General features: G+C 39.4%; 1 protein-coding gene across 1 annotated transcript in view; it reads right to left on the bottom strand.

Annotated features, from left to right (window-relative positions):
- The window catches only part of CFAP61 (cilia and flagella associated protein 61), a 298,453-nt gene that overhangs the window by 243,251 nt on the left and 30,734 nt on the right, over positions 1-24,468 (bottom strand). Inside the window, exon 7 of the mRNA XM_044263545.1 lies at positions 8,815-8,974. Within this exon, the coding sequence (XP_044119480.1) occupies positions 8,815-8,974 (160 nt within the window). The remainder of the gene's footprint in view (positions 1-8,814; positions 8,975-24,468) is intronic.

The following is a 24,468-nucleotide window of genomic DNA, read 5'->3' as shown; positions in this document are numbered from 1 at the left end:
TTGTCCCTAAAGTGTTCCACTTCACCAAAAAGGAAGTATATCCAGTCAGTCAATCCCCAAAAGCCAAAGCAACTCTTGGTTTTCTTACCCCAAACAAGGCTATGTGATCCATCCCAGGCCATCAGATATATTTTGTTTTTCTTCTTCCTTGTTCTTTATTCTTTATTCTGTAAAAGCTACTGCCCCATTTTATAGTTCTCAAAAAAAATATGATCCACTTCATGAAGTGTTAAATAAACTTTTATTTAATAATTTTTAATAGTATGCATGTATACATATGTATGTCTGGCAAACATACATATATATATGTCTGCAATGTGGGAAACAAAGGCAGAAGAAAAAATTATTAAATTTCTTTACTACTTAGAGCCCACTGACAAGTCCTTGAAACAGGCAGAGGGACATTCCTCCAGCAACTCAACTGCCTTGGTGTTAATGCTTTGCTAAGGGCAAAGGCAATCTTAGCCTGAGCCCCTCTTCCCCCAGGATCCTGTAAGCCTACTTTAGCATATAAAAGTTCCTTTAGAAATTTCGTTTATCTCTAACCCCCCCCACCAGATACATGTTGGCAATCATCCCCCAAGCATATGGCCCACCAATATACATCTCATGATTAAGGTCTTAATGGTTAAGGTCTCATGATCAAGGTTTTATTAGACAGTAATAAATGACCTTCTCCCAACAATAGCTAAATCCCCTCAAGGTCCTAAGAGCTTGTTTTCCAAAATTCCTTAGGGACTTTCACTATCTCTAAACCCCCTCCCAACTTGTAGGTATATAACCACCACCCCTCATGACCCCATTGCAGCTCTTTCTACTCACAGGTCCTGTCCTCCTGCTTTAATTAAATTACCTTTTTGCATCAAAGATGTCTCAAGCTTTCTTTCTTGGCCGTCGGCTTCAAACCCTAAGGTCTTTCCTACATCACATGTACATACACACTAGAGATAAACACACACACACATAACTTACTCTAATAATTTTTAAATCTTCTTATATGAAGTGATGCTTTCCTAGAAAAATCTAATCTCCTAAAGCTGATTCAAAAAAAAAAAAATAGAAAATCTGAATATATTCATAACTTGGAGCGGGGAAGAGAACGTTGTCAAAAACAAACCTCAAGTCAGAGTCAGCTTCCAAGGTGACTGTCCCAGGTCTTCCACTGAGCTAGTTATGCATTCCTTGCAGACTGAAAACCCCAAAAGCCAGAGCCACACGCAGTGGAGAAAGGGCTTGCAACCCAGTAGCAAAATAACTGGCTTCATGTTGGGCTTAGAATTAGTACATTTTCCTTTGTTTGTTGTCATCTGCAAAGACTGTGATTTTTAGTAATTGCTTCCTTAGCTGCTTTGCTTAGATTAAATTTGGTCCATGATACTTTAAGAGTTGTCAAAAACCCTGTGTAAACAGACACAGAGCTCACACTGACCCCGGTACAAATGGGTGCAGCCCACCGGCAGCCGATTTAATCAAGGGGGAATTCAGAGTATTCACCACAAGCAATTGATTTTCAAGAGAAAAGTCAGCAGGATCAAACAGCCTGTTGGGATGAAAATCCCCCTGAATCACCCCTATCACCGTGTTTTCTAGCAACTAACTCCTGACTCCATATAGAGTAATAGCCAAATTACTATAATTATCCTGCAACACAAGTGGCATATCAACATTATTTTAAACGTGGATTTTTTGCATAATCTTTCATTATTATCATTCATCCTCCCATTTGGAAATGGCAAACAACAACAAACTGTGATCTACCCCCCAAAGAAGAAAGGTCACCAAAGAGAACAAATGAAAGGGCTATTTACATGTGAATATACTAAGAGAGATGTGTTTTACGGGCAAATACACTCTCGAAATTCATTAAATGCCTTCTCCCCTGCATCATAAATATGGGCAAAACAGACATCACCTACTGAGAAAATAATCTCAGCACATAATGATCATAACGAACATAAATAAAGACACTTTTCTTTCAAAGACCTCGGGGCCCTCTATAAAAATGTGTTTGTATTTCCACCATGGTGAAATGACTGGTAGCAAGCACGCCAGTCATAACACAAGTCCTTCCTAGTGTTGAACAGTAGAATATGAATATGGTCCCCAGTCACCTTGCTCTCTGCAAAATAACATTCTTACCTGGGTGCCATCATTTGTTGCTGCTCTTTTCAAAAGCATTCGAAAGGACGCAGAAATCAGTACTTGAATTAAGATGGAAAAATCAGCAAGAGACTTTGTTAAATACAGCTTATCCTTGAACAGGGGTGTGAACTGTGTGGGTCCAGGTACACACAGATTTTTTTAATATGTATATAAATACGGTACAGTGCTGTAAATATATTGTCTCTTCCTTACAATTTTAATAATACTTTCTTTTCTCTAGCTTACGTCACTGTACGAATATAGTAGATAATATACACAACATGCAAAATATGTATTAATTGACTATTTATGTTATCTGGAAGACTTCTGCTCAACAGTAGTCTATTAGTAGCTAAGTTTCTGGAGAGTCAAAAGCTTTCCCGGGGGTTGGGGGATTGGGGTGCGGAGAGGGCACACAGAGATTCTAACCACCATGTTGTTGAAGGATCAACTGATATTAAAAGGCTCACCAAGACTTTTGAGACAGTGTCCCTGACAACAAAACTGGGTTTCAAGTCTGCATCATCTTCCTGGTAGGTTACCAGTCCAAAGGCTCCACCTTAAAAACCCCTGTAAGAGTTCATGCTGTCAACCCTGGAGATAATCACACAAGCTGGGCATAGGTCTGGTATTATATAATTGTTTTATCAACAATTTCTAGCAAAGCATCAGAACTCACACAGTTAATTCTAGAAAAGCAAAGTTGGCAAGAGTGGCTAAAGCTTTGAAAGAATGCAATTTTGTTACCTTCATATACCAAAAACAAATTTAGTGGCTACAAAAAGACAAAATTCAGAGTGTGATAAATATGAGTTGGTGTCTCAGGCTTTGTATGAGCATCACGTAGAGAGGACTTTCTTGCCACTATCTGCATAACTACCATGACCTTGTAGTCTTGTCCGCAGGGCTCCAGGATACAGTTAACACACGACCTTAAGTGTTACAGCTGAATCGTGTCCCCACAAAATTCATATATTGAAGTCCTCACCCCCAGCACCTCAAAAAGTGACTATATTTGGAGATAGTGTCTTCTCAAGATTTCATTTATTTATTTGACAGAGATCACAAGTAGGCAGAGAGGCAGGCAGAGAGCAGGCTCCCCAATGAGCAGAGAGTCCAATGCGAGACTCGATCCCAGGACCCTGAGATCATGACCTATGCGGAACGCTGAGGCTTAACCCACTGAGCCACCCAGGCACCCCAGGAGATAATGTCTTTAAAAAGATAATTCAAGTAAAATGAGGTCATATGAGTGGGCCTCCTCCAATATTACTGGGATACAAACAGGGAAAAAGAGAAGATCATGTGAGAGACACGGGGAAAAGACACAGCATCGACAAGCCAAGAGGAGAGGCCTCAAGAGAAACTGGTCTCGCCTACACCTTGATCTTGGACTTTAAGCCTCCAGAACTGTGAGAAAATTAATTTCTATTCTTTAAGCTGGTATTTTGTTAGGGCAGCCCCAGTGAATTAAGTGAGTCACTTAATAACTACAGAATGTACTGGGTGTTAAAATAGTGTTCTGAGAGATACAATGCAAGTATTTTGGCGAAATACTGCTATGCTCTAAACACAAGTGTTTCATCCATATTTGGTACCCATGTTAATAAATAAATAAAGTGAAACAGAAGACAACCCAGGCATATAAAATGGGACCTTAGGAAGAAAAGCTAAAAGGCAATTTGAGACACAATAAGATTTGATTTAGCTATTGTTTTTTAACTCTGGCACTGGAAACTGGTTTCAGATGTTTCTTCCTCCTTACAGAGAGAATTGGAGGTAAGAAGAAAACGGAAGTCCAAAGAAATTTAAATAAGACATAAAGAAACATGTCCTGTCGAAAAGTAATTTTTTTAAATTTAAATTTAAATTAATTTTAATTTTAAAATTTAAAGGGTAGCATTGCTATGTTTTATATGGATACATTAAGAAAATCACATTTGAAAGGCCTTTTAAATATACAGTAAGCAACACTTTTTCTGAGTCGTTTGGTTACAGAGAGCTACACTGATTCTTCTTTTGAAAGCCCACAACTCTGTTATATAGAACCAAGTTTCTCCCTATCAAGGGCACATCAGTACCACAGAGATTCTGCACAGTGGGCCCTGCGTACAGAATGACATTCACAGATCTGAGCCCGAGACTTCTGTTCCCCGGGTCACTCCAGCCTGCATGACAAACAAAAGTTGCTCTTGGCTTTTTTTTTTTTAACCAGTAAATGTGGTGATGCCAGTACAGCTGCAGAAATGCAGGCTGTGCCCTATTTTGCCTTATGCACTACCAAGAAATTTGCCAGCTCGATTCTGATTCCAAAGTCTTTACTCTGATGATGCAGCAGATAAAAGACACAGTGTGATTTTTCAAACATTGGGCAGGGCCAGCAGTGGGGCCAACTGGAAAAATATACCGTTTTGAGCCATTTTATTGTTATTGGAAGAAAATACACATAAACTACCAGGAATATGCAATATCCTAATGTATGTTTACTGAGTTTTCACAGAGTCATAGCATCTTAGGGGATCTTAAATATCATTTAGTACAATCTCCCACAGAACAAGAAAATCTTTCCTAAGCATCTATGACTCTTTCTTAACGAATTCTTCCAAAATTGGGAGGAACTGCCACTTCTAATCTAGGCTTTTCACTACACACAAAAAAATAAGTAAATAAACTTTTACTAGAGTTTCTTTATATTGGAACAAAATCTGCCTCCTCAGACTTTGTTTCTGTTGGTCCCAATTTAGTCCCAAGGTTTAGTAGATAAAAAGTAAAGTTTGTGAGTGTGTGCAAAAGGTTATATATGCACAATGAGTGGCTGAAAAATGGAAGTAAAATGCAAATTGAAGGTGCAGGTTTAAACTTTTCAAATCCAATGAAAACTTGTGATATGGCTGAAATAACAAATAGTAGGCTGATTAGAATGTGGGTAAGTAGCTAAAGAGGGAGGGCCATTGTATTGGCTTAAGAGTGTTGACTCTGAAAAACAGTCTGAGGGGTTTGAAGTGGCGGGGGGGTGGGAGGTTGGGGTACCAGGTGGTGGGTATTATAGAGGGCACGGCTTGCATGGAGCACTGGGTGTGGTGAAAAAATAATGAATAATGTTTTTCTGAAAACAATTAAATTGGAAAAAAAAAAGATAATGAAATTTAAAAAAAAAAAAAAAGAGTGTTGAGCCTTAAAAAAAAAGAGTGTTGAGCCTTGACATTCATCTGCTCAGAAGGGTTGAGATTGGTGTGATATTGCAAGTTTCACAGTTGGTGGGGAAAGTGTAGACTTTGAGCCAAGGATCTGAGAACAAGTGGTTTATTTGGGAGGTGATTCCAGGAAGCATCAGTAGTGGGGTGAGGAAGAGAGAAAGGGAAGAAAAGACATCTAGTAAGCAATGTGTGATTACACAGATTACCACTGGAATAGCTGGAACCCAATCCCATAGAGGGAAGGAGGAACTCTGGAAGACAGTACAAAACTAATGTCAAAGAGTTATCCCACCCAAGAAGTGAGGGAGTTGGGGTATTTATACCTGGACTCCTGACAGGTGTGTAAAAATAAATGTTGGCGCAGCTGATGGGAAAAGACTAGATAGGCAGTGTCTAGTCTTGAGTAGATCTTGAGTCAAGGACTCCAGTACAACTATTTATTTGGGAGTTGACTGAGAAAGAGGCATAGGGGGACAAGGACATAAGCCAGGGAAGCAGAGGCTGTTCAGGGAGTGTTAATTTCCTGGCCCTTCTAGCCTGCCTCTTGCATGGGGCAGAGAGGCCTTCCACGGTTCTGGCAAATCCCATAGACACAGAGGTGAAGATTCCAGGACATGGAAGTTGTCCAGAGGGTGTGCGTGCGCGTGGTCCACCGAGAACTCCTTAAAGTGGTAACTCATTACACAACTTCACATAAATGTGAAGAAAGCTCATCAAGTATCCGATATAGGAGACACCCCATTGGAGTTTACAAAGCCACCCAAGATAAAAAGTCACCTTGCCAAGCAGAGAGGGCTGGGCTTCAGGTCTGTCCACCCCTGATGAGCTTGAAAACCTTGCGTGAGCTTGGATGGGTATAAAAGAGAAAAAAATGTCACCTGTCCTAGTCTCCTGTATCAAGTTATGATGACAAAATGAGATAACATATACAACAATCCTTTGAAAAGTAGAAAGTGCTAAACAAAATACAAGGTATAAAGCACAATGATGTGTGCTCATTTGAAACAAGAATTTTAGTTCATATTTTAGAGAAATTATATTTTTTTTAACTTGAGACTTTCATCAGAAAAACAATGAACAGTAGATAATAGCACATTTAGAATTTTCTCTGGAGTCTCATTCTTTGTTGTTGTTGAAGGAAGATGGCAGCAAAATGTGTTGATGACTCTTTTCTTAGATATAATAAGCTGTTGATGATTTGTGAATCCATCCCTGAGTTATTTGGAAGCCTATCATAGTGCTCCCTGATGACAATTTCATAATCATCTTTGTATCTGTGAACATAAAGCTGGATTTTCAAAAATAAACAAGGCACAGAAGATAACAAGAGCTTTCCTTTTTCCTTTACTTCCCATTTTGTCCTAGAAAAGGAATTTTAAGTAAAAATATTAAAGATGGTAGAGAGAGGTAGGACTTCCTTCAGCTCCCATATCTGGGCTGTAAAGTGTGTGTTTTAAGTCCAGGGTTCAGCCTCAATTTTGAACTTTGTTTCCCCATATAGTTTCTAAGATTGGAATTTTCCATTCGTTCTATGTATGGAACATCATAGTAGTCTCAGGGTTACTCAGAAACACACTGGAAAGAACTTTAACTTTTCAACTTGTTTTTTATAACCATAGTCACAGGCAGAGATACAAACAAATTTTTTGAGGCCTTACCCTGTGACTGGCACTGAGCTGAGCACATCACATAGATTCTAACAGTTAGTCTTCCCAACAACTTTTTGGGTTAGATGCTATTTTCATCTCCATTTTATGCATGAAAAAATTGAGCCATAAAACCTGTATAATGCTGCCTTCAAGAAGAATCTATGCACTTGAAAGTGACAAAGATAACTTATGGTTCAGGATTGTGTCATGCTGAAAGGTTCTTTTTTTTTTTTTTTTTAGATTTTTTTTTTTAATTTATTTATTTGTTAGAGAGAGGGAGAAAGAGCACGAACACAGGCAAGCAGAGTGGAAGGCAGAGGGAAAAGCAGGCTCCCTGCCGAGCAAGGAGCCCTGCGTGGGACTTGATCCCAGAACACTGGGATCATGACCTGAGCTGAAGGCAGCTGCTTAACCAACTGAGCCACCCAGGCATCCCTGAAAGGTTCTTTAGAACACTCCAGTATCTCTTCACTGAGAGGCATGGCAAGCCAGCTTTCACTCTTAAAAAATAATGACTTCAAACCTTTCTTTTAGAAAGACTGTGGTCATCAGTACAAAAAGGAAACACTCTCCATCTGTGGCTCTGTAAGTTCTCTGTAAAAAGTATGAACATTCAGATGTGTACACCTATGCACGTGGTTTTGCACTGAGGGGGTAAGATCAGCCAGATAGACACCTGCCATTGCTTATACTGACAAGTGCTTTGCTAGTGCCTAGTGTGTTCCTCTTCCTATTTTTGAACAATCTTGACATCATCCTTCAGACATGAGAAAGCAGAACAATTCAAAATGCCTTGACTTTAACCTTAGAAAGCTCAAACATGTGAAAGGCCAATTGCAAACAAGTAACTATCACTGACAATGATGGTCAATCAACATTTAATGAGCACTAAGTCTGCTCAAGACACAGAATAAAGGGATGCCTGGGTGGCTCAGTTGGTTAAGCACTGCCTTTAGCTCTGGGCATGATCCCGTGGTCCTGGGATTGAGCCCTGCATCCACTGGGCTCCCTGCACAGCAGCAAGCCTGCTTCTCCTTCTTCCTCTGCCCTTCCCCCTTGCTCATGTTCTCTCTCTCTCTCAAAATAAAGTTTAAAAAAAAAAAAAAAGACACAGAGTAAAGCCCTTGACATGAGTAATCTCAGTGAAACTTCACAACTCCCTTATGTAGGAGGTATTATAATTATTTCTATTTTACAAAGAGAGAAACCCAGGTTTAGAGAAGTGAATTAACATGTGCCAGGTTTAAGATGGAAACACTTTACCTGGAAAGATATCCATAGTGTAGGAAGATCTCATCAAAATACCAAAGTCTGAGATTACCTATTTTTTTTATTATTTCATATGGCTAGAAATAATTTAAAGCAAGTTTAAAATGACTATACTTGCAATAGACTTGTACTATATAATTTGTCAAAGACACAAACACAAAAGCATTAATTGGTGGGATTGAAACTTAAAACCATACAAAACTTCTCAAGTTATTGACTTGAAAAAAACACATTCTATTTTGATGTGTGTGTGTGTGTGTGTGTAAAAATGCCAAAATACTATCGATTATTCACAATGACTGTTCTGAGGCAGGAATTCCAAATTTAGGGAACCTTAAGCTGTAGAGCCATCATCTCAGTCTACACCTGTGTGCTTTTGGCCCTCTGTGCTCACAGATGGGTGCACCTGATAGGATTAACCATGGAAACTATACCTTCAAGGGAATTGGAGAAGGAGACATAAAATAAGCCATCTAGTTCCCCCACTCCTCAAAACAGACAATGGTGTAGAAGGCATGGGTATAATTGCTGATGTGTTCCTATGATAGCCACTGTACCTTGATTTCCTTTAACGCTCTGCTCTTCCGGTGGCTGCAGAACATCATCGGGGTGTGGGGTACAGAGTCCGTGGAAGGGCCCCAGGTCAAAGCATTCATGCAGGAGTTGCATGTTCACTCTTGAGCACACACTCATGAACCCAACAGCTACACCTTCCACCTGAAACACCCAAAACATCTCATTACTCTATCAGACTCCAAATGAATTCTCATCACAACACCTCCAGGAGCCTACAGTATGTAGGCGGTTGGTAGCTTGGTAGGCACCTTGAGATATTTAAGGGAGAAGCTCTAGTGTCCAGCACTATGCATAGCACATATAACACACATATAACATGCTCCAAAAAATGTCCAGTGAATGACCTCTGTGAACAATCCTAGAAGTGGATACGTAACTTGAAGAAGTTGCTAGAGTTCTGGAGGGAAAGAACATGTGCGCTCTTTGCCCAGACCTGCCCCATATTCTTTTGATTATCCCACGGCGAGCCCATCCTTCTTGTCCACTTTCTTCCCCTCTGGCATGCACAGTCTTGGTAAGACTAGCCATCGTTCCATCCAACTGACCCTGGATTCAGAGATGTTCGTGGTCACCTACTCTTTCAGAATGGAACTTTGATTTTCTTGAATTCATTCATTTATTTGATTGGATGGTCTTATGGGGAAAAGATGTGAGCAAAGAGGTTTGGTGGGGATGTCTGAGCGAAGTAAACTCGCAACACTGGTTCACCATGTGGGTATGATTTACAAATACATCACCTCGCATCCAAAGAGATACCTGGCTCCGAACCTCTTACAACAGTCCCATGATTTTAGACCTCTGATGAAGGATACACAGAGAGGAAGATACGTGGACAGAGTGATACAATAAGAAATACATGTTTGGTCTTCATCCCTGGTTTCTGGCACAAAGCCCCTAAAACACTTGTAATTTCCTGAGAGGAACATCTTTTATTTTTCCTAATAAGCTCCTTTTGGTAATACCTATGTTTATGCTAATGAGATGACTCCTGGAGAATGGGAGCTGATTGTCAGGGAAACCAAACGTGTGATTAATTAGAGGGTTGGATCTTTCAGCACCTCCCCCTGACCTCTGGAGAGGGGGGAGGGGTTTGAGATTGACTTCAGTCACCAATGGCCAATGATACAATGAATCATTAATGGAAACACCATAAAAACCCCTCAACAAGAGAAATCAGGAGTTTCTGGGTTGATGAACACATGGAGATGCTGGGAGGAAACATGCCCAGAGAGGACATGGAAGTTCAGGGCCCTTTCCCCTGTATCTTGCTGTATGCATCCCTTCCACGTAGCTGTTCCTGAGTTGTATTCTTTATAATAAACCGGCAACAGTAAGTCAAGTGCTTGCCTGAGTTTTGTGAACCATTCTAACAAAGTACTGACCCCAAAGGAGGGGGCTGTGGGAACCTCTGATTCATAGCCATTCAATTAGGAGTACAGGTGACCACCTGAGACTTGTGACTGGCACCTGAAATGGAGGCAGTCTTGGGTGGCCTGAGCCCTTACCCTGAGAGGTCCACACTACCTCCAGGGAGCGACAGCACTGAACTGCAGGACACCCAGTTGGTTTCTAGGGAGCTGAAAATTTGGTCGGTGTAAGCAAAACCCTACACATTTGGTGTCAGAAATGTCAGAAGTTGAGAAAACAAATTATCTTGTAACGAGTAATTAGCAGATCCACAACTGTTATTGGTAGGAACAAAGCAACGAAATTTAACTCTATCATAGTCCACACTGACAAATATCTGTGACTGAAATTCTTTATGATGTCCCTTCAATAATTCTGTATGTCATTCTTCCCTGCAAGGAAAGCATTTAAGATTTTAAAAGGGAGGAACAAAGAATGCCTAGTTCTTTAGCTAACTAATCTCCCTATAGTAATTATTGTGCAATATAATTACTTTTATATATATCACATAACATACATATGTATATGCATATCATCCATATATATATCAAGTTGCTATGTTGTAAACCTTAAATTTATGCAATGTTATACAATTATATTTCACTAAAATTAGAAGAGAGCAAACTAAATTGTGCATAAATAACTCCTCCTGTGAATTATAACAGGGGTTTTAAGCAAATTCTGGTTGATGGATTTGACTGACAGCTCCTGTTAGAAACCAGCATTACTAGGTTCTACTCTTCAAGTATTCAGGCTGCATTTCTTGAGACGACCATTCTGTACAGAAAGCAGAAGAACTCATCATAGGCATTCCCTAACCCCAAGAATGCAGCATCATCCCATAAATGTCAGTCAGAGGAAACAGTTAATATTTTAACCTACTGAAGCACAAAATAAAGCTGCAACAATACTCCTTTTTTTTACATGACACATAGAAAAATTAGGCATTAAAGTATTTGTTCTCAAATGTGTCTTGTAGTTGAAAGTCATTTGTTTTCAAACATAGGCTTGAAAAATAGCTGTGAGACTCCCTTTGTTTTCTCCCTAATACTGGAATACAAGAGGAATTCTTAAAAATTGATTTTTCCATGCATACCCTTTTCTTTACAACCCCTGCTCCCACCCCACAATGACTCCGGCTGTACAAGGCAGGATTTACACAGCTGTTTTATAAAGCCATTGACACTTTAATAGAAGTCCAAAATAAACATTTTAATTTTTTTCCCAAATAACAAGTGATTGTTTGTCTTGTTTGCACTCATGAACAAAGGCTGCGTAGCCACAGTTGTCTGGCTTCTCTGTAATTTTAGGCCCAAGACTCAGCAGACGCTGATTAACCAATCCATCTACCATATGTGCAGAAAGAGACGGCCAGCCTCACTCTCGGCAGGGAAAATTGGCAACCATCTTGGTTCACATGGAGATGTCCTTCTAATCTACAGCCACGCTGGCGCAACGAAACTTTGATGGCCCGAAATACCTTTTGCTGGCTTCACGGCAAGCTGCATGTGCATGGTAAGAATGTATTATTTATAAGACCGCTGTTAGTAATGAGCTATTACACTAATGGCTCATTGTGTTTGGAATTTGATTTCAAATGGCATGGATCACACATTCTGATGAAAATGAGAAAAAACATGTTTTGCCATTAGGAACAAAGATGCAACGTTCTCCAATCCTACAACCTGTTATATTCCCATCATTCATCCTGGGTTGTGACAATTCACCAAAGTTCATAATTATGAACTGCAACAGAGCAAGGACATATTGTGGAAATGTCTGCTTTTTCCTTTGAGTTTCTTTCAAATAACTATTCAGAGTTGAGAACCACCATTCTGAAATGTGAATTTGTGGGAGTATTCAAATTCATCTTTGTATATGTGTGTGTTTTCTGGAAAAGCAGAGTCAGCAAACCTTCTTTACTTGAATAATCAAAAGGCATTGATTGTTGACTGTTGTCTGACAGAGCTAACTATCCACCACAAAGGTGTCTTCTGTTCTCTTATACTAAGAGAGCAAAACTGAAAGTTTTGCTTTTTGTTTTTCTTCTTCCTATGAGGATATATATTAGGATACATTAAGCTCTGGTTGCTAGAAATTCCTACATGCGTGGCCTTGTCGTCACACACAGGTCCATCGAGAGACATGTGTGCCCTATATCATTTGCACTTCCTTCTAAAAAGCCCTATAGTCACTCACCCCTTTTGGCTGACCATACTCCACAATGAGGGGGCCTTTATTGTGACCACTGCCAGCTTTGATACCCTCTGCCTCATGCCATTGGCAGGGCTGAGTTGGCAGGCTCTGCCCACCTGCAGGTCAGTGTGTCTATTCGGACCACTGCTGCCCAAGCTGTGGATGATGCCAGAGCAGACGTTCTGCCCATCTGTCTCTAGGAGCCACCCTTGGCCTCCAATCACCCTTCCCCAAAATCTCAGTTTGGAGTAAACACCAGATGTCAAGGTAAGCCAGGATAAAGTTATGAGAAGTAATTTCGGCAGCACAGTGATAACTCAAAACTCCTCCCAAGTAGCTATCAAGCCAAAGAAAGTCTGCATAGTTAAAAACCTTTAACTAGTCAAGAGTTTCCTACTTGGCACAGGCAAAGGTCCCAGGCATTCTATGCGGATGGCCTGTAACTACCAGGGGCCAGTGTGGGAAGAGACAGATTTCACGCACTCTGTTCTGTGATATCTGGTCAGCGTCAGTCACCTGTAAGCACGGTGTGCTGCCCGTAAATGCTTCATCAGCAACTGCGGGGAAAGCCCTGATTTAGTAATTTGCCAATCTCTGTGGTGTAAATATTCCCATTGTGGCCAATTTTAAGCTACCAAAGTGATGTTACTGAACAGGGAGTTGGGAAGGGATGCCCAGTAGCCACTATTATATAGTAGACGATAGACATAAATAATCTCAAGGGCAAAGATAATAATAAAATAATTAGGAAGTGATGAATGTTGAGTATTAACTTTGTTTTCTAGTATGGCTGTGCTGCAAGTTTATATAATTTAATTTTTTTAAATATATATTACATGTTTTCTATAGTATGCATTTTTTTTAAGATTTTATTTATTTATTTGACAGAGAGAGAGATCACAAGTAGGCAGAGAGGCAGGCAGAGAGAGAGGAGGAAGCAGGCTCCCTGCTGAGCAGAGAGCCCGATGCGGGACTCGATCCCAGGACCCTGAGATCATGACCTGAGCCGAAGGCAGCGGCTTAACCCACTGAGCCACCCAGGCGCCCCTATAATTTAATTTTTAACCCAAGGCTGTGTTTAACAACCAGCTTGCAAGGTTCCTGAGGACTGAACATTCTGTGAGGCAGAATGAACTAGTTCCTGCACACCACTGCTTACAGGGCTAGCCAAAGCAAGTCCAGTGGTTGGGAGAAGGGTTCAGGAGGCGTGGGAGGGGAGTGACAGTACTGATCTTGTACTCAAAAAGGCTTACGACACCAGATTAAAAAAAAAAAGCAAAAAACCCAAAACAACAACAACAAAAAAAACGACACCAGATATAGTTCAGTAGAAACTGGAGATGTGCTCCCACGTCCTGGACTGGCTTCCTTCCTGTTAAGGGGGTCCCCCTTCTGCCCTTCCACTTAAAGATCAAGGTCCAGAGTCCATGGTCGCTTCTGCACAGAATGGGAAGCGTCTGATGTATGAGGTAACATGGCCTCTCAGAAATTGGGCCAGACTCCATTCGCCTCTTTAGAAACACCAAAGGATCCTTGCAGAGTTGGGACTACAATTTTCAGCCTGCAACTTTCCTCTGATGTTACATACACTGAAAATGTGTAACATGTGACTGGAAAGGAAAATACATGGAGGTAATCACTGCAGCTGCTTTTCATAACACTAACATAAGTGATTTGGGTTGAAATGGGCACCTTAAAATGAAAGTATTAAAAGCATTCTTCAGAGTGACATCAGCGTCATGATGGCATAAAGATGTCCATCGTTGTTGTCCCCAAGCTCAACAGTAAACATCTGGCATCCAGCCATGAACAAAAGAGCCTCTGCAGGAGCTGTGGCATGCAGCACCATACACCAAGGGACCTGGAAGAGTTTTGACCACTGCGCATGAGGAAATAGGCAGACACACCTCGATCTTGACTATGAACTGGCTCTAGCCTGTCTTGGCCATGGTCCAGAAGCCCTTGGAGAATATAGACTTAGATAGTCATTTGCAGAGGAAAGAGTCTTTGTAAAAAGTATAGTTTCCAGAGAAGTTCCAGGACTCCACTGGAGCAAAAATTATGAGTTTGGATTCACTGAAATGAATAAGAGGAACAGTCTGGCTTTACCCCTCTCACACATCCCCAGTGAGGCACAGCTTAGGAGCAAAAAAGATCTTCCTTGGCCCATGATTTATCCAATGGGAAAAAGGGAGAGTGTGTGAGTGTGAGTGAGCACCTAGCTACCACAGCTGTGTGGGATTCTTCCAAAGAGGCCCATTTCTCTTTTACTTCAACGAGAGTACGTAATTGGGAGCTCTATGACAAGGGGTACAAAAAGAGGCTAGGGAGAGCAGCAAATAGTACTCTTAGAGGGCAATAAAGGGACCCGGGTCCTAACTGCATTGTGGATTGTATCAGAAGCCTGTCCACAAATGGTCCATGAAACCCCTCAACTGGCCCACAAGAACTCCCAGCAACCTGTGTGCCTTACCCACACATCACCCCACCCTGTGGTCAGCTCCTATGCACACTCCCAACAGCACCACAAGCAGGCTTTAGCAGATGGTTAGTGAGGACTGCAGAAAATCAGTCTGTGACCAGAGAGAGAATACAAACTTGAGCAGCTACCTCTGGGGAAATAAAAGAGGCTGTCAGCACTTGGCCTGGTGTTTTGTAAGAGTCAGAGAATGCATATGAGCTTAAGAAGTCTGCCACAAGAGGAAGCAAGAAAAGTGGAGCCAATTTATCCATGGAATGTCTGAGAACTCTTCAGGATCTCTAGCAGGGCTGACAGAGATATATCTCCTCTGAATAAAGTAAAGACTGGAAGAGGTAGCTGCTACTTCAAATGTGAAGATAGTAATGAAAAACTCCTAGAAACATGAGAAAATCAAGAAAATGATATCACCAAAAGAACGCCATAATTTCCTGGTAACCAAACCCAAAGACATTGAGACTTTTAAGTTACCAGATAAAGAATTCAAGATGGCAGGGGCATCTGCTCATTCAGTTAAGTGACTGACTCTTGACCTTGGCTCAGGTCATGATCTCAGGGTTGTGAGATCAAGCCCCATGTTGGGCTCCATGCTAGGCATGGGGCCTGCTTGGGATTCTCTCTCTCTCTCTGCCCCTCCCCCACCATTCATGTTCTCTCTCTCTCTCTCTCTCTCTCTCAGGAAAAAAGAAAGAAAAGAAAAGAAAGAAAAGGAAAGGAAAAGAGAAGAAAGAAAAAAGAAAGGAAAACAAAGACCCAACTATTTGCTGCCTAAAAGAGACTCACTTTAGCTTTAAGGAAACACATAGGCTCAAAGTGAAGAGAAGGAAAAAGATATTCCATGCAAGTGGAAGCCAAAAAAGACTTTAAGCCAAAAATAGAAACAAGAGACAAAGAAGGTCATTATATTAATGATAAATGGGTCAATTTGTCAAGAAGATATAACAATCATAAATATATATAAACTCAATCTCTGACCACCTAAATATAACAAGCAAATACTAAAAGATATGAAGGGAGAAGTAGATAATACAATAATAGTAAGGGACTTCAACCCACTTTCAACAATGGATAGAACATCCAAAGCAGAAAATCTACAAGGAAATCTTGGGCTTGAACAGTATTTTAGACCAATGGACCTAACAGACACACAGAGAACATGCCATCCAATGGCAGCAGACTATACATTCTTCTCCAGCATACACAGAACAATCTCCAGGATAGATCATATATTAGGCCACAAAACAAGTCTTAGCAAATTTAAGAAGACTGAAATCATACCAAGTATCTTTTATATGTTCTTAAACAAAAATTCAGTAACAGTAGGGAACCTGGACAATTCACAAATATGTGGAAAGTATAAAAAAAAAAGTTCCAAAGAATAAATAAAAAAGTAAATAAAAAAAAATCTTCAAACAAACATTAATGGAAAGACAAAATACCAAAACCTATGGGATGTTGAAAATGCAGTTCTACAACTAAATATATGGGACAGGGAAAAAAAAAAAAAAGGAGAGAAGGAAACAAACCATATGAGACTCTTAATGATAGAGAAAAAACTGAGGGTTGATGGAGGGATGTGGGTGGGGGATGGGTTAGATGGATGATGGGTATTAAGAAGGGCATTTGTTGTAATGAGCACTGGGTGTTGTATGTAAGTGAGGAATCACTGAATTCTATTCCTGAAACCAATATTGTATTTTTGTTAACTAAAATTAAAATTAAAAAGAAAAAGAAAAAGCAGTTCTAGGAAGTAAATGTAGACCAATAAATGCCTACATCAAGAAAAGAAGATCTAAAATAAATCTACAACTAAATTTACATTTCAAGGAACTTGGAAAACAAGATGAAATTAAGCCCAAAGTTAGCAGAAGGTAGGAAATACAAAGATCAGAGCAGAAATAAATGAAATAGAAAAATAGTACAAAATTTCAATGAAACTAAGAGTTGATTTTTATAAAGATAAACAAAATTGACAAACCTTTACCTAGACTAAGAAAATAAGAGAGAAGATTCAAAATCAGAAATGAAAGAGAAGACACTGCACCTGGTAATACAGAAATATAAAGGATCATAAGAGACTACTATGAACAAATGTATGGCAACAAATGAACAACCTAAAATAAATGGATCAATTCCTAGAAAAATACAACCTACCTAGACAGAAACATGAAGAAATAGAGAATATGAACAGATGAATAATAAGTAAAGAGATTGAATCAGCAATCAAAAACCTCCTGCCAAAGAAAAGCCCCAGACCAGATGGTTTCACTGGTAAATTCTACCAAATATTTAAAGAAGAATTGACACCAATACTTCTCAAACTTTCCTAAAAAATTGAATATTTTATGAGGCCAGCATTAGTCTGATACCAAAGCCAGATAAGGGTATTACAAGAAAACTATAGACCAATATCCCTGACAAATACAGACACAAAATTCTTAATAAAATATTAGCAAAGTGAATTCAACAGCACATTAAAAGGATCAGACACCATGATCAAGCAGGATTTATCCCTGTGATGCAAGGATGGTTTAATATACACAAATCAATAGAAATGATACCTTAATAGAAAAATAAAAATCATATCATCTCAAAAGATGCAGAGAAAGCATTTGACAATATCACATCCCTTCATGAGAAGAATGCTCAATAAATATAGTAGAAAAATATTTTACTTGAATAAGGGCATTTATGACAAGCCCATAGCACATCATACTCAACAGTGAATGGTTGAAAGATTTCGTTCTAAGATCAGCAAAAGGACAAGGGTGCCTACTCTCACCCCTCCTATTCAACATAGGACTGTAAGTCTTAGCCAGAGAAATCAGTCAAGAAAAAGAAAAAAAATCTTCAGAAAGGAAGCAGTAAAGTAGTAGTAAGTAAAGTAATAGAAATGTCTTTGTTTGGAAAATGATAAATGATCTTCTATCTAGAAAATCTTAAGAACTCCACCAAAAAACTGTTAGAACTGATAAATGAATTCAGTAAAGTGGCACAATATGAAACCAATGCACAGAAATCAATTGCATTTCTATACATTAACAATGAAATACCTGAAAAAGAAATAAAGAAAACAATCCCATTCACGATAGTATCAAAAACAATTAGATTAGAAGAATTAACATTGTTAAAATGTTCATATTACCTAAAGCCATCTCTAGAGTCACTACAATCCCTATCAAAATGCCAATGGCATTTTTCACAGAAATAGAACAAACTACCCTAAAATTTGTATAGAACCCTAGAAGACACCAAAAGAACAAAACTAGAGGGACACCTGGGTGGCTCAGTCAGTTAAATGACCAACCCTTGATTTCGCCTCAAGTCTTGAGCTCCAGGTCATGAGATCCAGCCCCATGTTGTCTCCACACGTGGCACTGAGTCTGCTTCAGATTCTCTCTCCCACTCCCTGCTCCTTCCACCTGCGTGTGCTCTCTGTCTCTCTCAAATAAATAAATAAATAGATCTTCAAAAATTAAAATAAATAAATCTTTAAAAAAAAGAAATATGGTTTCAAATCATATTACAAGGCTATAATAATCAAAACAGTACAGTACTAAGATAAAAGCAGACACAGAAACCAGTGGAACAGAATCAGGAGCCCAGAAAAAAACACCCATATATAAGCAACTAATATTTAACAAGGAAGCCAAGAATACTCAATGGGGAAATGACCCTCTCTTCAATAAATGGTATTGGGAAAACTGATAGCCACATGCAGAAAACTGAAATTGGACTCCATCTCACACCACTCACAAAAATTAACTCAAAATGAATTAAAGACTTAAACATAAGACCTGAAACTGTATGACTCCTGGAAGATGTAGGGAAGAAGCTCCTTGACATTGTTCTTGGCAACAATTTTTTTGATCTGATACCAAAAACTACACTAACCAACAAAAGCAAAAATTAGTAAGATGACACCAAACTAAAAAGTTTCTGCACAGCAAAAGGAAAAAATCAACACAATGAAAAGGCAATCTGCACAGTGAGAGAAAGTATTTGTAAACCAGATGCTGAAATATTAGATAGGGGGTTGATAACCGAAATGCATAGACTTCCCTACAACTCAATAGGGAAAAAAAGATCCAATTTAAAAATGGACAGAGAATCTGAATAGATCTTTTTTTCCCAAAGGATACATACAATAGGTACAACAGGTACATTAAAAGATGCTCAACTTCACTAATCAAGAGGAGATGAAAATCAATGCCACAATGAGATATTTCCTTATATCTACTAGAATGGTTACCATTACAAAGACAAGAGATAACCAGCATTGGCAAGATGGTGGAGAAAAAGTAACACTCATGAGGCCCACAGCTGACTCAGTTGGTAGGGCATACAATTCTTAATCTCAGGGGTCGTGAGTTCAAGCCCCATGTTGCGTGTAGAGATTACTTAAACACAAAATCTTAAAAAAAAAAAAAAAAAGTAACCCTCATGCACTGTTCATAGAGATGTAATTTGCTACAGCCAGTATGGAAAACAGTATGGAGGTTTCCCAAAATATTAAAAATAGAACTACCATATAACCTAGCAATACTACTTTTAGTTGTATATCTAAAATGAACAAAAACAGGACCTCAAACAGACATTTGCACTCCTGTTTTCATGGTAGCATTACTCACATATGGAAAGATATGGAAACAACCTAAGTGTCTTTCAACAGATGAATGAATTAAAAGATATGCATACAATGGAATATTATTCAGCCACGAGAAAAGAAGGAAATCCTGCCATTTGCAACAACATGGGTGGTCTGTGATGGCATTATGCTAAGCTTAAGTCACAGAAGGGCAAATACTATATGATATCACTTATATGTGGAATCTAAAAAAGAACACATAGAAACAGTAAAATTATAGTTACCGGGGATTGGGAGGTGAGTGAAAGGGGTAGGGGGTGTTTGTCAAAGGGCACATACTACCAGTTGTAAGACGAATAAGTTCTGGGGATCTAATGTACAGCATGGTGATTTTAGTTAACAATATTGAATTAGATATTTGAAAGTTGCTAAAAGAATGAATCTTAAACATTCTCACCACAAAAAAGGTACTGGTAATTATGTGATGCAATGAAGGTGCTAGCTAATGCTATGGTGTGATCATTTTACATTATATAAATGTATCATATCAACATGGTATACGCCTTAAACTTACATAATCATGTATGTCAATTACATCTCAATAAAGCTGGGACAAATAAATAAAAGCCTTCTCTAAAAAAACAAAGGCCTGACTAAACTGGACTGTCCCTTTTGGTCATTAAAAGGCCTGACTGGGGTCTGCATGAGTCATTACTTCTCAGTAGTTTTGTCTCATCATGTAAAGACATAGTCTTCAAAATGTTGCTGCTGGGCCCAAATATTCCTTGACTTTTCCTTTTTTCATTAGCCTGAAGGTAGAGGTCAAATGAAAACATACGGAAGTCCTTAAAGGGGAATGCAAAAACCTAAAAATGAAAAATAAAACCCTTTCAATGGTGAAGAAACAAATATTATGGATAGGATCTCAGAATCTAATATTTAGGGCTGGTTCTCACCTTAAGAAACTAATGACTTTATCTCTCTAAGGTCATCCTGTCCTTCACATTTTTGTTTTCCAGCATGTAGATAAATGTTTCACCACTTGGACTGCACACTGGAACCATATGGGGAGTGTTTTAGAAATGCTGATTACGTCTCACCATGAACAACTGATCTACTTGATTTAAGTACATCCCAGCATCAGGACTTTTAATTGAGATATAATTCACCTACCATAAAAATAAACCTTTAAAGAGTATACAATTCAGTAGCTTTAATATACTCATAAAGATAGATACCTTCAACCACTAATTCCAAAAAGATTTTGTCCCCTGCCCCCTCCCATAAAAACCCCATACCCTTTATAAATTATTCCCCATCCACCTCTTTCTCCAGCCACTGATCTACTTTCTGTTTCTATGAACTTGTTCTTCCTAGGCTTTCATATAAATAGAATCATACAATACGTGGTCTTTGAAGTCTGGATGCTTTCACCTGGCATAATGTTTTCAAGGTTCAAACATGTTATAGCATGCATAGTCTTTCATTCCCTTTTATCTCCTAATAATATTCCATTGTGTGGCTATACCACCTTTTTGTTTATTCATTCAACAGATGGACATTTGGGTTGTTTCCACTTTTTGGCTATTATGAATAATGCTGCTATGAATGTTTGTGTACATGTCTTTGGTGGACTTGTATTTTTAATTTAGGAGTGGAACTGCTGGGTTAAATGGTAATTTTATGTTCCACTTTTTGAGAAAATGCCAGATTGTTTTCTAAAGTGGCTGTGCCATATTAAAATCCCACCATCAGTCTATGAAGGCTCCTTCCACTTTCTCCACATCCTCCCCAACACTTGTTATCGTCCCTCTCTTTTATTACAACCATCCTAGCAAGTGTGAAGTGGTATCTCATTGTGGTGTTGGTTTGTATTTTCCTGATGACTAATGGTGTTGAGCATCATTTCATGAGCTTATTGGCTATTTGTATACCTTTTTTGGAGAAATGTCTATTCAAATCCTTTGTCCACATTTCATTTAGATCCTTTTTCTCTTTATTACTATATGAGTTCATTATACATTCTGGATACAAGTTTGTTGGCATGGGGATAATCTAAAAGTCTCCCAGGTGGTTCTCCTACAAACTGAGCTTGGGAACCGCTGATGTAGAACCAAGCCTCAAACAGATCATGTTATCAGAATAAAAGAACTTTTGATTCCAAGTTTCCCAAGAAAAGCAATATTCTTTGAATAGCTCTTACAGTTTTCTCAAATAGAGAAATCAGTGTATGAAGAATCCCTGAATGATCATCCTAGAAGTAAAACTGCTGAATTCCACCTTTAAGTACTTTTCAATAAACTGGCACAAAGCAAATGTCAAATATCCAAAAACAAAAACAAAAACAAAACAAACTAATTTGTGGTCATCTTTGCCTGAACCTTGGGATTCTATGAATTATTCAGGTATAGGGCTGGGTATCCAAGGGTTCTATCTATGTTTGTTGATTATTATGATATGCAAAAGGCAACAAAAAAAATTCATTCAAAATAAGATTATTTTGCTGTCAAAACAATCTTCAGTCCAAGCTTACATAAACCTCTTTTAAAGACCTTTACAGAAGCTGCCTCTATATTTCTCATGTGATGCAAAGAGAACATCTTCACTCACAGTCCAATTGCTTTCTTTTCTTGATTACTAAAATCATCAACAAAAGGCTGCCCTTGTGAGAGCCCTGTATACAAGTCAATCCCAGACTTACAAGATCACACGGAGGGTGGGTCCCAGGAATCTGTGTTCTAATCACCCCAAGAAGTCATTTCAACACATGCTCAAGTTTGAGTACTTATTTCTTTAAAATCTTTTCCTCGCATTTCTTATATACACACAAAGCAGATGCCATGGGTCATGGCCCTATCCTTCCTAAAGATGAACAGTCACCACACATTCCCTGATTACCCTAAGGCACTAAGTCTCAATTTTTTTTTTCCAGTCAGACAATTTCTCCATACCACTGAGCAGATGCTGTGAATATCCCTAGTACAGCATTTTCAACCCTTAAGAATGCCCAAAGCTTCAGACGGAGTAGGGAATGAGGTAGAACGCCTTCCCGGTATTTTTCAGGAAGGCCTATTTCAGCACACTCCAACCGACACAAAGGGTTAAAGATACCTCTGCACACTGATATTTAGCTATCAGAACTGGGATCGAATCCTCATCATCAAATCTTGTGGGGACAGATGCAGGGAAGGAAGCCACAGCTAGTTAAAATTCTGTGAGGGAGGAGTGTCCCTCCGTGAATACTCTGGGGGCAGGGCAAGGATGAGTGACCATCTCAAGAGTTGCAGAGTTGCTCACAGTGGCTGCCCCCGGGGCCACGTCAGCCTGCTTGCTGCTTTGAGCTGAGACACACTAAAGCTAGCTATCTTGCCAGCTCTCACCTGGGTCTCTTCTCCCCTCCTCCCTTGGGTGTAGGTGGACCCCAGGGTCTACAGCTGTCAAATCAGAGAGGGCAGGTTCCATCTTTCTTTACTGCCATCCCTACCTCCCATCTCAGTAAAGCCTTCCCGGATGGATGCTGTGGAATTAGGACCCTTGTGAAGCATGTTCTGAAACAGTGGTTACAACCACCATGCTCGCAAAGGCCACAGTGATATAAAATGGGAAGGGTGGCTGCCCCTTCAGGGGCAGGAGGGTCGCGAACCCCCAAGGCGCACAGGGAATGGTGATGGGCTCGAGGGCACCTACCTGCACTGTCTACAGCGGCAGCTGCTCCAAAGGGCCAACTCACTGGGGTCCAACAGCAGGCCTTCCAATTTTTCCAGAGAAGCTAGAAGTTCCAGTTGTTACATACACCCTCCTAATTTTGAAATGCTGGCCACTCATACAACGAAATTTAATCATCTACACCCTAAATCAAATCATGAGAAAACGATGGACAACTCCAAATTGAGAGACACTGCACAAAATGACAGACCTGCGCTCTTCAAAACGGTCATTGTCCTGAAAAACAAAGAGACTGGGGAGTTGTTCCGATTACAGGAGACTGAAGACACAGGGCACCTGAGTGCAGCAGATGATGAAGAATCACTTCTGCTGAAAAGGACTGTGAATACAATCGGAGTAAGGTCTGTAGTTAGAATAATGGGGTGCTCCACCTGAACGCGGTACCACAGTTACGTCAGAGGACATTCTTGTTTTTAGGAAATACACACTGAAATATTTAGTGGTGAAGAGGGTGTAGCATCCACAGCTCATTCTATTTTTTTTTTAAGATTTTATTTATTTATTTTACGGAGAGAGATCACAAGTAGGCAGAGAGAGAGAGGAGGAAGCAGGCTCCCTGCTGAGCAAAGAGCCTGATGCGGGACTCGATCCCAGGACTCTGGGATCATGACCCAAGCCAAAGGCAGAGACCCAACCCACTGAGCCACCCAGGAGTCCCACAACTCATTCTTGAATGGTTCAGAAAAAAATATAATAGTTCTAAAAAAAAAATATATATATATATAAATATTTATATTACAGTGTACATGCATTTATGTTACCAGGTAACATAAGTAATATAAATATATATGTTTATATATAAAAACAGGCAAATATAGAGAGAGAAAAAGCAAGCAAAGAGAATGAATGATAAAGCAAATGTGTTCAAATGTTACCATTTTGAGAATTGGTGCCTAGAAGTTTTCTTTCTTTTTTTTGTCTTTTTTTTTTTTTATTAACATATAATGTATTATTTGCTTCAGGGGTACAGGTCTGTGATTCATCAGTCTTACACAATTCACAGCACTCACCATTACACATACCCTCTCTAATGTACATCACCCAGCCAACCTATTTCTCTTACCTCCTATACTCTAAGAACCCTCAGTTTGTTTCCTGAGATTAAAAGTCTCATGGTTTGTCTCTAGAAGTTTTCTGTAAGTGTGAAATTTTGGTAAAAAAAGAATTATTTTCCAAGTCAGACAAAATCCATGTGCCAGCAGGATGCTGGTCTGTGGTCTCTGGGATCCTGGGGGGTCT

The sequence above is a fragment of the Neovison vison genome, chromosome 8 (genome assembly GCF_020171115.1).
Source record: "Neovison vison isolate M4711 chromosome 8, ASM_NN_V1, whole genome shotgun sequence".
Classification (NCBI taxonomy): domain Eukaryota; kingdom Metazoa; phylum Chordata; class Mammalia; order Carnivora; family Mustelidae; genus Neogale; species Neogale vison.
Note: the sequence above shows the minus strand (reverse complement) of the source record. Positions and strands in the feature narration are given on the sequence as shown.